The sequence below is a fragment of the Dunckerocampus dactyliophorus genome, chromosome 12 (assembly GCF_027744805.1).
Source record: "Dunckerocampus dactyliophorus isolate RoL2022-P2 chromosome 12, RoL_Ddac_1.1, whole genome shotgun sequence".
NCBI classification, from domain to species: Eukaryota; Metazoa; Chordata; class Actinopteri; order Syngnathiformes; family Syngnathidae; genus Dunckerocampus; species Dunckerocampus dactyliophorus.
Window position 1 is genome coordinate 14,901,739 of NC_072830.1, and position 17,305 is coordinate 14,919,043.

Consider the following 17,305-nt stretch of genomic DNA (forward strand, 5'->3'; position numbering starts at 1 on the left):
CCAATACAATACAGAGAAATGTGTGTTACACAAATGCGCTAACAGCAATAGCAACGTTAGTTAACCTAATTAACGCATCATGTTTACCACCAGATTTAAAGAATAAAAAATGTTTTTTGTCATGGTCAACACTTTGAGCATACATGCTACCCATATATATGATAGCGAATATTTCACTGGCCAATTTCCATGCTTATATTTCTATGAGAAAAGGGAAACAGTAAGGGAGTACAGTATCTCCTGATTCAAAACACAGACATGTGACACATGCCATTGACTGAGTGAACTAGAACTAGAGTGAACTAATTATGGTACCAAAAAATGTAATATCAAGTGTGTTTTCAAACAGTACAGCAATTTGGACCCATATTAAAATTTGACACAACTTCCAAATTCAGGGTAGTTGAACATATTTATATTCATTCAGCCAAGGTGATGAGATGCAAACAAAAAGACAAAACATTTCTATTGTTTTCCCATAGTGGAGTCATCAAGGATTATTAAGACCCTTATAGACCATATGTACATGTATATAACATTATATATACTATTTAGTAATAAATCACATAATATTTTACTGACAAACATAAACAGAACCTTTGCTGTCCCAGTAAGACTTACTGTAGGTGTTGACATAAACAAAATATTCTTTTCCTCAGCCTATGTCAAGGTAGTTTTGTCTACATTCTGGCTGTTTATCCTTTGACACATTTAAAAAGATGTTCACCTACTCCGCTAATTATTTAATAAAGCATTATTTCTATAAAGTACTTGTAATCATTCACTAAGTTATTGGACTAATTGATTAAACAGTTATATCTATACTGTACTTATTTTAAAACAATCCACCATAAAACAATCAATAGACATCAATGCAAACAGTTATTCTAAAATCTACTTGTAATAATTATTTATCCACTCAGTAAATATTTTTTTTCCTACAGTTTCTTTCCATTCCTTCACCGTGCCATCTTGTATTTCTACGTCCACTGTTCGATTAATAATAAATCAATCAATCGATAAAAGCTTTATTGTGTCATTCAGATTGAGCATTTTGTGTTTTTTTTGGTTTTCCTCAGCTAGACTGAAGTCAGTTAACGTGCACCTGCGCCACACTAGACTCACAAGCCCGGCAGTGTCACATCTGATCCAGGGTCAGCGGGGCGTCGTTGTTCCTGACAAGTTCCGCCATTTCCCCCACCCGTCTGCGTCCTTCTTCCTCCTCCTCCATTGCGCTGTTATCGGCTAGTGGTGGCGGTACGGGGAGGCGTAGCGGCGGCAGATAGACAGGCAGGAAGGCAAGCAGGCAGGCGGGGATCCGGTGTGTTCCACAGTGGGATGAGCGCGGTTACCGAGAGCCGGGCCGGATGAGTTACAAACACTGCATCCCTTGAATTTGCGAGGGTAGTTCGCGGCGCAACGACATATTGTAACATTTGTTATTGTTGTCTGTATTATAATAGCCTGCATCTACTAGCTTAGCTCTGATTTCATACTTCCACCACGGTGGGGAAGGGAAGGAGGAGTCCAGCCAGGTTTCGGTAGGAGGCGGATGTTTTATGTCACTTTTTTTCGTCTGGCTCATTCACGAAGATAAACAGAGATATATTAAAATTTTTGAAGTCTTTTTGTTGTTGTTGTTGCGCTGAGTGAGCGAAGATGTCGGGGCAGAGCATTACGGACCGGATAACGGCAGCCCAGCACAGTGTGACGGGATCTGCTGTGTCGAAAACAGTATGCAAGGCCACCACTCACGAAATAATGGGCCCGAAAAAGAAGCATCTGGACTGTGAGTATGAGCTTAAATGTCTCTTTTTAAACAACTTATTCACGCTAAAAACCATCTTGGATTCCGATCTGTACAGCGACTAGGCCTCAAAGCCCGAGGCGCCGCTGTATGCTAACGCTAGTTCACGTCAAGGGGATGGAATCAGACTAAGTGTATACAACATTCAATACAGCACATTGCCAGTATATGTCACAATAAGCTGTTATTGTTGCTATCCACTAACTAAAAACCTGGCGTTTAAGTCAGCTATATTGTCGACATGGGTTAGCTGCAGGCTTAAATATCAAGCAGACATGGCAGCGTTTGCGGCTAACGCTGCACTTTGCTAACAGCCAGCAGGGGAAAGATTGCAACAGTCAAAAGGCCCAAGTTGACATTTCAGATAATGTTTGCAATAGGATTTCACTCTCATCATCATCCCCAAACTGTGTTAGATTGCTGGAGCACAAGTCAAGTAATTATTACAGTAAAATGATTGCTTGAGACGTCCCTAATTGCAGTGCACTTTTTGCAAGGTATTGTGATCAATTTGAACCCTTTAATGATGTTTAGTTATTAAATGGTCATTGGTCATATTGGGTGATTCTCTAATGCTCAGAGTGGACAAATTAAAAAAATTGAGGTTTTATATATATATATATATATAACCTCAATTTTTTAAATATATATAAATATATAAATATTTTATATAAATATATATATATGTCCGATATCGACATAAAAACGTGATATCGGCTGAAATCGGTATCAGCTTTTTTCCCCACAATAAAAGTGCCAACATCCCAAATTTGCAGCACTGTTGAACATGCAGCATCATGAAGTTAATACAAGTCTGTGAGAATAAAGTAACTAACAAGAACGTTTACAATTAATTTAACCAGCTCTTTACCAGAAATCGTGGACATCACACAGCAACGTAATAGGTCGATAACAATAGACAAGACACTACCAACGAATAACACAGAATAATCGACAACTATGTGAACTCTAAACATGTAACTTAGCGGCTATTTACAACGACAGTACAGCAAAGCAGGCTGGGAAACAGGAATTGCTGCTGTCAAAACCACATATGTAGACGCCGCCTCGCTGAGCCGTACGTCATCGTCGCCGCCATATTGGATGTGGCAAGGCTGCGCTGTAAGTGAATACAGGTAAATGTACTTCATAAAATGCCTTTCTAAAAAGAAATTGAAGTTAATGCCTCTTGTTTATACATTCACACATGCGCTAATATACTTGGGGAAACAGTTAGGCACCAAAACAATTTATTTGATCTTCTCAGATGGATAAGATAAGAACTTTATTGATCCAAGACAGAAGTAATTCACATTACATCTGCTATAGAGCACAAAGTAGTGCCGAAAAACCATACACAGTATATATATCTATATAGTAGTTTTAATGCAATAAAATAAGAATATTAAATAAGAACATGAAAGTTATCAGTCAAAATAGTAATCAGCAATTAACTAAAAAGAAATTAAATGTTTCCAAAAATGACATAAATCAAGCCACAAGAAACACAAATGTATTCTTATATAAATTATGTAATACATTTATTATCTACACAGAGATGGGTGGAGTAGCCAACAAAACACCAGTACTGATTTAAGAGTATTGTTACTTTACAACAATTTAACTCAAGAAAAAATATGTCATGTTACACATATCATTATTGGTTGATATCGAAATTGTAAATTGTGAGCTAGACAATATCGACATATATAGATGGATAGATAGATAGATATACACACACACACACACACACACTGCCTTTAGTTCCCTTTGTGTTGCAGGTTGCACACCTGTGGTCCTGCTCATATGACTCCCCCTGAGGTGTCAGGAGTTGTAGACTTTGCACTGTGTGTGTCAATATACTTTGAGCCCAAATACACACGTAACATGATTTATTTCCCTCCCTATGTGTGTCATGTCTTCTGTAATACAGTAATCTGTATCATTTGAACAGTGACACTTACCTTGTAGATCTAAAGAAGTAGTATTTTGTGATATATTCATGATTGTATGGTCTTTGTTTGGTGGTGCACCTTCCAGTCCGTCACATGAATACATTCTGTGACTGAATTTAAAGTGCGAGACCAAAAGTGAATGTGGACTGTGACATGGCGGTGCTGTCAGTTCCGCCTCCATATTCGCTCTTCTTCACCAGGCAGTGCAGCCAGTCACTCATGCTAACTAGCGCCGCTTCTCGCGAAGGTTACCCTGTCCTACTTAGAGTTCCTTCCTTTTGAGGGAGTCAAATATAGGACAGAAAGGGAGGCCCAATAACCACCCCCACCCCTTCATCCCCATCAGTCTGATCCGTGGTGTGGGCTGCATGGGTCGCGAGCGCCAACGGGGGTTGACGGGGGCATCTTTTGACTCACATCACTCATCTATGCACACGGATGTAAAAAAAAAAAAAAAAAAAAGCTGTGAGGAAGTGGGACAGCACATGTATGATTTACTGATCTCTGGCAGCGTCCCCATGAGCTTGTCAGTTAGGAGAAAACAATTTAGCACACTATTTGCTCTTTATTGGAGACCAGAAAAGAGGTCATGTTAGAAGTTTGAATGTGTGGATCAGACAAGAGCACTCTGAGATTCTCAAATGATGTGAAGAGTGTTGGCATGTGTTAGTTGTGTTTGCAATGGATCCTATTAACATCTGTTGTGATTTCTTCAGGTTTTCTCCATAGGATATTATGGAAAAATTGGGTAAAATTGTTGCTGTCACAAAACAATTATTACTGTATTTTTTGTACAGGCATTAAAAAAAAATCAAACTAACTGTCATGCAAATATAAAAAGTTAAACACCTGGTCATCAGGCACTTCAGGGGTTCCACTTATGCCGAATATTGGCAGTTAAAGACAATTTTTCAACTTAAAGGGATAGTTTGGATTTTTTGACATGAAGTTGTATGGCATCCCCATCACCAGTGTTGTCCAACAACAGCGACTTACCCCCAACTTGGTCCCCTAAGTCCAGTTCTGGTCGGATGTTGATGATGAAAAATGTAGTTCCAGGTAGTCACTGGGGTTACACAAGTAAAGAGTTGGGCTTGTCAAAACAATATGCATACACAAGAGTAATACACTGCTCAAAAAATGAAAAGGAACACTCAAGTCAAAACTGTTGCGCCATTATTCAAACTGTCCACTTAGGAAGCAACACAGATTCACAGATTGGCAATCAATTTCACATGCTGTTGTGCAAATGGAATAGACAACAGGTTGTGTGTCTTTCCACTTTAATTTTTAGTGTGACTCCAAATCCAGACCTCAATGGTTAATTCATTCCGATCTAGGATGTGTTATTTTAGTTTTCCCCTTTTTCTTTTTTTTCTTTTTTTTTTTTTTGAGCAGTGTACATTTCCATCACAAAAATTCCTCCTCGAAAAAATCAGACCTCACAAATTGCTCGGCGTTATATTTGTCTCCCGCCATATCCCTGCGCACTGTCGCCTTTCCATTCTTGTGTTTGTGATGAAGACGCTCGCATCTTCTTCCGCGATGGAGGGCTGCGGCCATTTTGTTCGCGTGAGTGTACACGTACACAGCAGAAGAAGATGCGAGTGTCTGCGTCACATACACAAGAATGGACAAATATAACGCAGATTCATTTGTGAGGTCTGATTTATTTTTATTTTTTTAATGCAAATGTATTACTCTTTTGAAAGCATATTGTTTTGAGAGGCCAAAATCCTTACTTGTGTAACCCCAATACTCCGATACAAGCAGTTGATTCTCGGCTCTGCTCCAGAACGTCTATCCAGCAGCGGCCACATAGACCCCACGTGATCACAACGGCGTATGCTAATGTGTTAAGCATGGCACACGAGTGTCGGCGGTGTGTATTTTTTGTTAAAGTCTAATCAAGACATTGCAGCCGAGTGCAAAGCTTGTCATGCACAAGTTTCCCACAAGTTTTTGAAGCAGCGTTCCACAGGATGACTAGAAGTCACTATCTATAATAGGGCGGCAACTAACGATTATTTTAATAACCGATTCATTGGTTGATTGTTGATTTATCAGATTAAAAAAAACATTTTTAATTTTTGCGTCTTTATTCAAAAATAAAAGATTTGAACTGACAGAGCAAATAAGTGCACAAACACCAGGTTGCCGCTTGAATATTCTGTTAAAATAACGTTAAATAATAAAAAATCTAAATGTTTGTGAAATAGCTTTAGTAAAACAATAAATGTACACACAAATACAATCATGATCATTTTCTTAGTCACTTTATTTGAAGCTTGTTTCAATTAGTGAAGTAATCTGTTAGGCCATAGACGGGCCAAGTTAATATGAAGAACACACCTACAGTTAGTGGTTGGGTCCGCAACATATCAGAAAAGGGGTAATGCCCATCACTGTTTTCCAAAGTCAAAGTCAAATCAGAGGATATTTAAATTTAAAAAATGATCAATCGTTTACCCAATTAATTGACCAGCCCCTGTCAGTGATGAGTAAAGTCGGGTTTAAACGCTTCATTGAGCACCTCAAACATTGTGGATAAAACTATACCCCACATGCTTAAATAAATGGGTCCGTTTTTCTCCCACCTACTTTTGCTGATTATTCTCTATTTTAACATATTACTTTTATCAAGCCTTTTCCACATCCAACATTCCACAATACAAAATAAGTAATAAAAATGTGTATGATTTGTGCTGATTGATATCGATATCGCCAATATTCAAGCATGCGGTATCGGATTGGAAGTTAAACGGCTGTGTCGGGACATCCTTAACTAGCCATACTGTACTAAGCAGCCAGGACACAGCCTCATCTTCCCGCTGGACCATTTGCAATAAGTTACCATTCCAATTCTGTGGTTATCATCGCACGTGTCATTTTTATGTATACACGATAACACCTTGTAAGTTCATAAGAATTATGTTCTTGCTGCTCACGTTGCAACCTTTGTAGGACACAAGCATAAATAAAGCGCCCAGCCTTCTTAGTTTCAGGCATGCAAAATTCAGTTGAGCACTCCTCTGCCGTCACTTCTCTATTTATTCCTAGTCGTTGTCGTCAGCAGCAGCAGGTGTGCGCCCGTTCACGGGCTCAACATGCGTTTGGAAATAAATGACTTCACTCCCTCACGTTTATCAACGACCGAGCACAACTCTGAAGCCTGCTTTCTCAAAAGGCAAAATAAAACGCTCTTTTGTAAATCCTACTTTGGATATTTTTAGGCAGTGTAACAAAACAGCAATTGTTTTCATTGTCATTAATATGTATATATTGTGTGTGTGGGGGTCCTTAACCCCCAAAACTTTGATGGCAAGTCCCAATCTTCTGTGCCCCTCTTGTCTCAGACTTGATCCACTGCACTAATGAGATGAACGTGAACATTCCCCAACTGGCCGACTCACTGTTTGAGAGGACCACCAACACCAGCTGGGTGGTTGTGTTCAAGTCACTGATCACTACGCACCACCTCATGGTGTATGGCAACGAGGTGAGTAGATGTCAGTAGCCGTGGGAGGAAAAAGCTGATTTTGTGAGCATTTATGATTAAATTAATGCCTTCTTTTGAACGTTGTTCCTTTTGTCCCACTCATTTGCAGCGCTTTGTGCAGTACTTGGCTTCAAGAAACACACTGTTTAACCTCAGTAATTTCTTGGACAAAAGTGGCCTGCAAGGTAACATTGGCAGCTCATCAAACTGTCATTCCATACCAAGCAACACACGTTAAAGTTGGTAATGCTCTGTTCATTCCAGGGTACGACATGTCCACCTTTATCCGGAGGTATAGTCGCTACCTCAATGAGAAAGCCGTTTCATACAGACAGGTTGCCTTTGACTTCACCAAAGTTAAGCGAGGGTATGTAACTGAAATTAATGTTGTCGTGTTCTGCAGTTTGAAGGTGCCCCCTTCAGCTAAATGCCTCTGCACCCGCATGTATTGGGCAGCACCACCGCACACATACAAACAGCATCATATACATTATTGTAGAAAAAATGACAATGTGCACTTGTCAAGCACAACTCATTTATTTATTCGTATTTATAGCATGTACATGGTGGTCCAAATTATTATGCAAATTGTATTTTTCTCTGATTTTGCTAAATAGTCAATATAAATTACAGTCATAATTTGGAAGTCATCAACCTTTAGAGTACAGTTTGAATGTTATTGAACAAACCCCCCAATAATAACAGTATTTTTTTTTTTATTACTAAAAACTTAAAATGCACTGTTCCACATTACGTCAAGAGCGGAGTAAACACACGCGGCAGCTTTGCTAGCTCGTAGTACCTCCCGATATGTCATTACTTGAAGCAATGCTGTTGGTAATATTAATGTGGAAACAGTCCATGATTGTAGAAACCTGTGTGTGTGATTGTGAGAGAGGGTAAGAAATTCATTTCAGTCTTGTTTTGTTGCAGTACGCTAAGATGAAGGCAAAAAAAAAAATTCAGGGAGCCGTTATATAAGTTTTTATTTAACTTTACAAGCGTTGCTGCTGAGCTTTTGAACTCCCTGCACTTTTGGTTGTGTTTGAACTTAAAGCAAAGATAATATACAGTACATATAAATGTTACTTTATTTACTGTGGAATCATTTCAGTGAGCTATTTTAGTTTTTATTCAACTTTTAACAGATACTTCTGGTCTAGGAACTCCATGCTCTTCTGGAGCTATTTTTCTATTTGTTTGGTTAAATGAACATGCTTTAGCCAGTTAAACAAAGTTAAGTGTTTGTACAGTATTATTCAACATTTTTACAAAATTGTGTAATTTTTACACTACTTAACTACTAATAATCGGTATCTGTATCGGTCTTGAAAAACCCACATTGCCTCAATCTCTAGTACAAACGATTCAAGTTAATACGATTTAACGGCTACATGCTACATTTGTTGATGTAGACAATCTTACATTATAAAATAAAGAGCACTCTTACAGTATTTTGAAATGTGTAAAAGAGCACATCATATCCCCAAGCATACTGTAAGGCAGGGGTCCCCAACCACTGGGCCGCGGGAAACATTCAGGCACAATAATTAAAAAAAAAACACTTAAATAGAAAAAATTAAATATAATTTGTAAATAACTACATCAAATTTTATGTAAAGGGACATCCGTTTTGGAAATATGGGCCATTGTTTTATTCAAAAAAATAATATACAGTTAGAAATCCCACAGTTTTTGCGAGTGGCGACTTGTCCCACTTAGTTCGATGGTCCTTGAGGGCATCGTGTAACGTTCTCCCACGCCGCACAGATAGACTACTATACTGTACTTTTCCCCTCTTTCTTTTATCTAATATTTGGTCCCAAATGCTAAGACTATATGGGAATGCATAAAAGGTAAGATTTGATTACCTTATTGAGTGCTAAAGTGCATATGTGTGCGGTGCACCTCTCTGAAAAACAAAGTCCAGGCTCGTACTGGTGGATGGCGGGTCTGTAGTCATCATGTGCTTTTAATTGGATGTTGTTCCTGTCATAGTTTTACACAATACATACTAAATAAGATAAATTGGATCATTATAATTTACGTATGTTTTGCTGATGTGTTGAAAATCTTGCACAGTGACTAGCTAGCACGCTGCTAATGCTATGCCATTCTCATTTTCAGTCATGGTCACATTGCCACAAGCCCCCAAATAGCTGTCCTTGGCTATGCCTGCTGGTAACTAGCAGCTCATAACCCAAATTTTGGCTCGCAGTTCAGAGCAAAAAATCAGCAGAGAGACGTCTCGTATCTTAAAAAAGAAAAAAAAAAACACTTGTTAGTTGGGACACTCATATGCCAAGGTACCACTGTATAAATGACAATAAAAAATACCAACAGTGGTCAAGTAACTTTTTTCTGGCAGTCTATGTACTCCAACTCACTGCGACAGTCGATACAAATAACTTTGGTCTTGTTGTGAGAGCCATTTGCCAGAGTTTAAAGCTAAACTTAACATTCAAAATACCCTTTTCTTTCTGTATTTCTGCTCAATATTTGTTCCCGCTTGTTGCTGCACATCCACCACTGCGTTTTTTCAAACCACGGTGTGGGCCGAGGATCAAACACGACATGCGCACTCAATTTAAATAATATTGACGAAAATACAAAGAAATATGCATTTCTTGAAAACAAATATTGTTGCCTTTGCTCAAAATGAATACTTAGAGCACTATGCATTTTTGAGTAGAGTATATATTACAAGTAGCACTGTAGCATAATTTTTGTTTTGACTCTGTCTTCTAACTCACTCCATGTCTACTCAGAGTGGATGGCGTCATGAGGACCATGAATACAGAGAAGCTGCTCAAGACTATCCCCATTATTCAGAACCAGATGGACGCTCTCCTCGATTTCAATGTGAGTCTAAGGTCCTGTCCCCAAGGGAATTCTCCTGGGTTGTTTGACGGGTTGAAAAAAAATTGCGTCCACACAGTGTGGGATCAGTAAATAGTCACATCCACATAGGAATGAATCACAGTGTGAAAACGATATACTGTAATTCATAAGGCACACCTACGTGTGGCGCTGTAAACAGAACTCCGTGACACACCAAAACTGTAGAAGATGAAAGAATTCATGTGCATGATCTCATTCTCTTCCGCTTGGCCGTACTGATAACAAAGTAGAATTACTTCTGCGAGTCGCTTTGGAGTGTAAGAAAAATAAATGGGACAATGTCAACTGGGAGTCTGCAAGTATAATATTCAGATGTTATGCAGCACACAACCGATCACTTTTGATAAATAGATAAATTAAGCACAAATTAAAATTAACAGAATAATTTTGCCAGCCTCCATATATTGCCATGTGCATGCGTCTGTTTTCCTCGTCTCTCGCCTCCAAAAAGGCAGGAATAGCGTTCACTCTGTGCCTTGGTTCAGCAGCTCGACGCAAACAATGGCAAAGTAAGTACAACCAGAATAGCTCAAAATGGTCTGCATTCAGAGAGTGTAGTTTAATACATCACAAAAGAAATGCTGCTCTTTAATACAGTTGAAAAGCCAAGCATTTCAAGAAATGCTCCAAAGGTTTGACAAACATCACATTATCGTAGTGGGTTATTTGGTCTCAAAAATGTTGACAATAATGTTGGTTAGCATCAATTTGGGTGACATTTCAAAATGTTTCAAAATAAACAAAGTTTGTCCAGTCATATTTTTATTGTACTTTTCTTAAATTAATGTTAAATTTTGCCCATCATCCACAATCTTTATGTGAAACATGAACACATATTTCTTTCCGTTTTCTGTGCATTCTAACGAGAGAAAAGGAGTTAGTATGAGCCAGCTAAGATTGCATGTCATGAGAAATACCTATTTTGACAATGAAGCCTTCTGGAAAAACCTGTAACAACGTTATACTGTTCTATATACATGCTGTGACCATGCATTAATAAGTACATTGATGATAACATGTAAAAAAAAAAAAAAAAAAAAAAAAAGATAACATGTAATACAGTATCTTGCCGTATTTTGATGATTTAAAACATTACTGAAACTTACTTCCGAGGCGCATTGATTTGACATAGCCCATAAGAGCTAACGCGACTTCCGTCAACAACAACAGCATAGAAACAGCGACACCACCGATAATGTCTGCTCTCATTGGGATGGCTGTGTCTTCCAGCACAAGACTTGGCTCCAGTCATCAGGGAAAAAATGTTGACAGCAAATGAGCATCATAGCGAAATTGAGAACCAGTAGTATCCACTCTTGCGTCTGTCCTGTTGCAGTGTTTCTTTTGTGTTAGCTGCAACAATAGCAATATCGCCGTAGCTTGGTTAAGAAACAAGTCAGTTATGTAAATGGAACACTGTTGGTGTTTTTTGAGGGCTTTTTTTAGGGCTCTAGCGTCAAAATAGGTACCTCCAATGATGTGCATCGTTAGGTGGCTCATACTAACTAGTTTTTTTCTCATTAGAACACACAGAAAAGGGAAATAAATATGTGTTCATGTTTCACATAAGAATTGTGAATGATGGGCAAAATTAAAAAAAAAAGTGCAGTTTCGTCTCGTTCTCATAGACCCAATTTCACATATCATCTCGTCTCGGGAGTGAGGTGTCTCGTGACACCCCCAGTATCCATGTACAGTATGAGGCTGCTGTGTAGAAGAAGCCTTCTCTCAGTCTGCTGCCACTTTTTGTATACCAGCAAAAAAATGTCAGGCATGTGTGCAAACCTGGGCTGATTGCTTTCCCGCAGGTCAATGCCAATGAGCTGACTAATGGAGTCATCAATGCAGCTTTCATGCTCCTTTTCAAAGACTCCATCAGGCTCTTTGCCGCCTATAACGAAGGCATCATCAACTTGCTCGGTAAGAAGCCTCCCCTCATATTCAAGCCTCCTCCTGTGGACAGTTGTGTTGTGGTTGGAAGAAAATGTAACCAGCACCTTTTGTCACCAAACAGAGAAATACTTTGACATGAAGAAGACCCAGTGCAAAGAAGGTCTGGATATTTACAAGAAATTCCTCACCCGAATGACCCGAATATCAGAGTTCCTCAAAGTAGCCGAGGTACATGTGGGTCTTTGATGCGCCGTCTGTTATGTGCTGCTTGACTTCTACTCCGAGAAAAGTAATTTGTCTTCTCTTTCTGCTCCGACAGCAGGTGGGCATTGACCGAGGAGACATTCCAGACCTATCCCAGGTAAACTCATACTCTTACAAGCTGGCATCTTTCCTTTCTCTTTTTTTCCTCCTTTTTCTCTTTTTCCAGCTGCAGTTCTCACCACAAACCACCAACAAACATTTACTGCGTTACACATTTTAGGTACAGGTATAATCTTATGCAGTTGTAATTCACTGCATGCAACAATAACGAACCCATACCTCTGACCAAATATTGACCATTGATATGATTGTAAAGGCAAAACTCAAAGCGTTGGCATCGACCTCATTGGATTATGCAGGTGTACTTGAATTTGACGTGCCACCTCCAAACTTATCCAACTTTTTTAGTAACCTGTGAGCATTTAAGATGCCATCTGCTCATTCAGGCATAAAACCATATAATATGTATTAGGGGTGGGGGAAATCATTTATTCTTAGATGCATCGCGGACATTGCCGATTATTAATCGATTCTTAAATGTCAATAATCTATGCTGACGGAACAAAAAGACAAAGTGGAAGTGCCGCCCAGACAGTTTATGATGGTGCACCTAAGTGGAAGATGCTACCAAAATGGCTGAGCGTAAACACGTCTGGAAGCACTTTGGCTTCATGTAGTTGAAGGTAAAAATGAGCAGGACAAGAGCCAGACAATAAGCAAGATTAAAATAGACAAGATTAAAATATTTGAGAACACGACAAATATAAGAAACGATGTAGCACGTTTCCATTCAAACCAGGAGAACAACAGCCAGCTGAAGTTGCTGCCAACCATTGAAAAGGGGATAACTAATTTGCCACCCAAAATATTTCTGCATGAAACACTTTTATTGCGAAAGATTTGTGGCTGTATTAGGTTGTTAAGACGCAGGGTTTTTATGCTTTGTTGCAACTTTGGAACCCATCGCAACGTTATTTCACTAACACTGCAATTGTGAATAAGTGCAGCGTAGTTCTTTTGTTTATTCATAATATACTGACACCAGCAAGCATTCTTGTCTGAGAGCCGCTCGTACAGAAATCACTATTTCATTTGAAAGCTGTTTTTGACTTTGCCATACAGCAAAAATGTTATTTTGGCAGAGATTCTATGCTCAGGATTTTAGTTTAAGTAATGGACTTCTGAATTCAATTGGGAATTAGGGATGTCCCGATCCAATAATCAGGATTGGGATCGGCTGCCAATCCGCTGTATTTGTGAAGATCGGATAATATCGGCTTCTGCTTGCCGTATAACATTCGTAACTCTTAGCAACACTCCAACATGGCAGGTGCAGTAATGGGCCTCAAAGCTGGTTGCCACTCGACTCCCGCCACTCGCAAGAAGAAGAAAACAAAGTTAGAAGTTAGTTTCACGTTGGACATTTGCTTCGTAGCTACAGCGGTAGTTCCCTCTCACTGTGCCCAGACTGCTGCATCATGGTGTAGGGGAAGTGGTCTGGTTGCTTATAATAGGAACTGCACAAACACTACTAAACATGTTGAAATGGCGGCAAAAAACCTTGGAAACTCCTCTGTTACGGAGCGTGAATGGAAGTTAGCGGGGTTAGCTTAGTTTAGCGTGTGTGTGTGTGTGTGTGTGTGTGTGTGTGTGTGCGCGCGCGCGCGCGAGAAGCAGGCGGAATGAGTATATTTTAACTGTTGTGTTTTGTGTTTTTTGGGCACGTTTATTCTCTCTCTCTCTCTCTCATTCTCAGCACACACAACACATTCCAGCCTTCAAAATAAGAGCACTCTGTCACATTTGTCTAATTGTGTACACAAAATAAAGGTATCATTAAAATATCTTACATTAATAAGGATTAATAAGGCAATAGGAATTACATCTGTTACTCCATCTCCATCCTTAATCACAATCACAGGCATTACAGTTTGTTGAAGATTTTGTAGCAATATGTGCTGAAGCTGACATCCCTTTAGAAAGTTAGCTAAGCTACATCCATTTCTCCAATACTGACAAAATGGGCGAATGATGTATAAATAAATGTAAGGATTTTTGCATTTTATTCACTAACCCAAATAGCACACACTCTATGCTGGTAAAAAAAATTCTAAAACATTAAAACAGAAAAACGGAATTTGGGAAAAAATAAAACTGATTTCATGGGGCCCTAAGAGAGTTTGCTAAAAAAAAAAAAAAAAAAAAAAATCACACCACAAAGTGATCTATAACCATGTGAAATGATTAGTCCTACCCTAACAGTATTTTGCACGCCCATTTTTTCAATTTTTATCTTTTATTGGATGGACTTTTATTGGATTAGGGACCTGACTCGCTGAGATTTGTCACAAAAGCCAAACAATATTGTTGACTGTGTAATAAAACAGTAAATTCAGCAATGCTTAGGTTGTATTATTTGTAATGCTTTGAAGGGCTATTTTCATAACCATATTCAATTCCACAAATTCATGTTTGTAGAAGAAGTTTATGATTAAGAAAACAAACATAAACAATCGGCATCTGAAACTATAAAAAAATTGGATCGGATTGGATGCCAAAAAATCGCGACATCCCTATTGTGGATAATGGCAGATTTTTTTTATGTTGGTTACTGAGATTATGCTGAAGTTAGTTAATTTTATACATGCTGCTACTGGTGCGCTTTACCTTTCCTGCTGGTTCTGTGCAATGGAAAATACGTTGGTAGATGTAACCATCCAATTATTAAAAGATAACGGTAATTAAATGAATCTGTTTAATGTTTATTTTAATTGTGGATCATAACAAATATGCTTTGTTTTAGTAGTACACAGTGAGTAAAAAGAAATTATAAATAGAAATAAATGATGCATGAAAAAACTGACAAACTATTGATCACAAAAAAAGATGCATCGAGATGCATCAATAATCGTTTTATCATCGCAGTCCTCTGAATCGTAAACGCATCGAATCGTGAGGTGGCCAGAGATTCCCACTCCTAATATGTATATATACTGTATATATTTTTAACACGGGCCCACATTGGCCTCATTCTTCAGATTTTTACTTTGCATGCTTTCCATCTTGAGCGCATGTTTCCAAAGGAGGTGCACTTTTTTTCCCCCCTTTTCTTTCTTCTTCATCCTTCTTAATCTCTTCTTCCTGGGCTTCACCTTCTTCTTTGCTGCCTCCTACAGTAAATAAAGGTGTCTTGTACAAACAAAGGTGTTGCTCACCGCAATTGCAGTCTACTCACAGTTGCACAGTGACAGTTAAGGTTACACACACACGTACAGGGTGCTGTGCTGTCGGTAGTTTATTTGCTGTGCAGCTCAAATGGATTCCCCTCTTGACTGTCACCACCTTTATATTCTGTATTCTCCCCTTATCTTTCCACTTTAGTTCACAGTCTGTGTAAGTACTATCATTTCACTCTTCTTCTGTGTCTGTGATTTGCTTCGCTGTTTGTATTTTTGCATGCCTCCGCGCCGTCTCCCACATATCAAACAACGTGAAAGAGAGGAGAAAAAAAAACAACTGCCAGTGTGGTGACTTGGCGTCATAGTGAGGTGAAAAAGCAGAGTAGCTCATTTGCTGCAGAATGGCTGCCCTGTTGTGCTTAGTTGTGGCCAATTTCAACAACCTGCCGGTTGTTGAACGTGCCTCGATGCAGTATGTCATACCATACATGTGTTGCTCTCATCCAGAGTAAATGTGTGGCTGGAATGCATTCTTTGGCGCTTCAGTGGTGGGTAACTCCAAGTCTGTCGGCGCACACAAAAGTGAAATGTGAAGAGTGGCTTCTATTCTGCTCTGGCTTGGATACCCACCACTGTCCTTCATGGTGTCAATGTCCACACACATGGAGTGGTCCGTGTGTGGAAGTGGCATGCTGACTGTGTGTTCTGTCACCATGACAGGCTCCCAGCAGCCTTCTGGAAGCTCTGGAGCAGCACTTGGCGTCTTTAGAGGGCAAGAAGGTCAAAGACTCTACTGCAGCCAGCAGGTATGTTAATTCACCTGTCACCATTTTCCTTCCCTGTGGGACGCCTCTGTGTGATACCTGTATCCAGCTTTGAGTTTGTGTGTGCCGCAGGGCCAGCACTCTGTCGAATGCCGTGTCGTCGTTGGCGAGCACGGGAATGTCTTTCACTAAAGTGGACGAGCGGGAGAAGCAGGCAGCCCTCGAAGAAGAGCAGGCCCGTCTTAAAGCGCTTAAGGTAGTTTTTGTTAGACACACACACGTATGTACAGTATGTGTGTATATATATGTATATATATTTGTGTGTATATACAGTGTGTGTGTGTGTGTGTGTGTGTGTGTATGTATATATATATATATATATATATATATATATATATATATATATATATATATATATATATATATATATATACATACACACACACACACAGTGTGTATGTATATGCATATATAGTGCCTATCTTAAGTATTCACCCCCTTTGATGGTTTACCCTTTTGTTGCTTTCATACATCAATCATGGTCAATAAAATTGAGCTTTTTTTAACAAAAAAATATTGGAAAAAAAAACTCTTTAATGTCAAAGTGAAAAAAGATTTCTATAAAGTAATGTTAATGAAAGATAATTATATAAATTATTAGTAGTAATTATTGACCCCCTTTTTAATTTAATGGTCTAATTCAATAGAGGTCCATCAAATTGTTGCCAATAGTCTCACAATTAGTGAAAGGAAGATTACCTGAGTGTGGTGGGTGTGTTTCAAGTGATGAGTTGTAAAACACCTGTGTCTGAAGGGTCCATAGAGTTGTTGATACCATTACACCATGAAGACAAAAGAACACTCTAAGCAACTCAGGGAAAGGATTATTGAGAAGTACAATTCAGGGGATGGTTACAAAAACATTTTCAAGGCACTGAACATCCCTCGGAGTTCAGTGAAATCAATTGTCAAGAAATGGAAGGAATATGGCACTTGTGTGAATCTGCCTAGATCAGGCCGCCCTCGTAAACTGAGTGACCGTG

The 17,305-nt window shown here is 39.0% G+C and overlaps 1 protein-coding gene across 12 annotated transcripts in view; it reads left to right on the forward strand.

Moving 5' to 3' along the window:
• Positions 1–1,192: 1,192 nt before the first annotated feature.
• Positions 1,193–17,305, forward strand: part of picalmb (phosphatidylinositol binding clathrin assembly protein b) — a 29,962-nt gene continuing 13,849 nt past the window's right edge. For 3 of the 12 annotated variants that reach the window (XM_054793841.1, XM_054793847.1, XM_054793843.1), the window contains exons 1-11: positions 1,193–1,789; positions 7,119–7,261; positions 7,371–7,446; positions 7,526–7,628; positions 10,030–10,123; positions 11,971–12,082; positions 12,177–12,283; positions 12,375–12,416; positions 15,701–15,712; positions 16,219–16,304; positions 16,395–16,518. In XM_054793841.1, coding sequence (XP_054649816.1) covers positions 1,660–1,789; positions 7,119–7,261; positions 7,371–7,446; positions 7,526–7,628; positions 10,030–10,123; positions 11,971–12,082; positions 12,177–12,283; positions 12,375–12,416; positions 15,701–15,712; positions 16,219–16,304; positions 16,395–16,518 — 1,029 coding nt within the window. In that variant the 5' untranslated portion in view covers positions 1,193–1,659. The remainder of the gene's footprint in view (positions 1,790–7,118; positions 7,262–7,370; positions 7,447–7,525; positions 7,629–10,029; positions 10,124–11,970; positions 12,083–12,176; positions 12,284–12,374; positions 12,417–15,700; positions 15,713–16,218; positions 16,305–16,394; positions 16,519–17,305) is intronic. The other 9 variants (XM_054793845.1, XM_054793848.1, XM_054793842.1 and 6 more) reach the window with 7 other exon arrangements.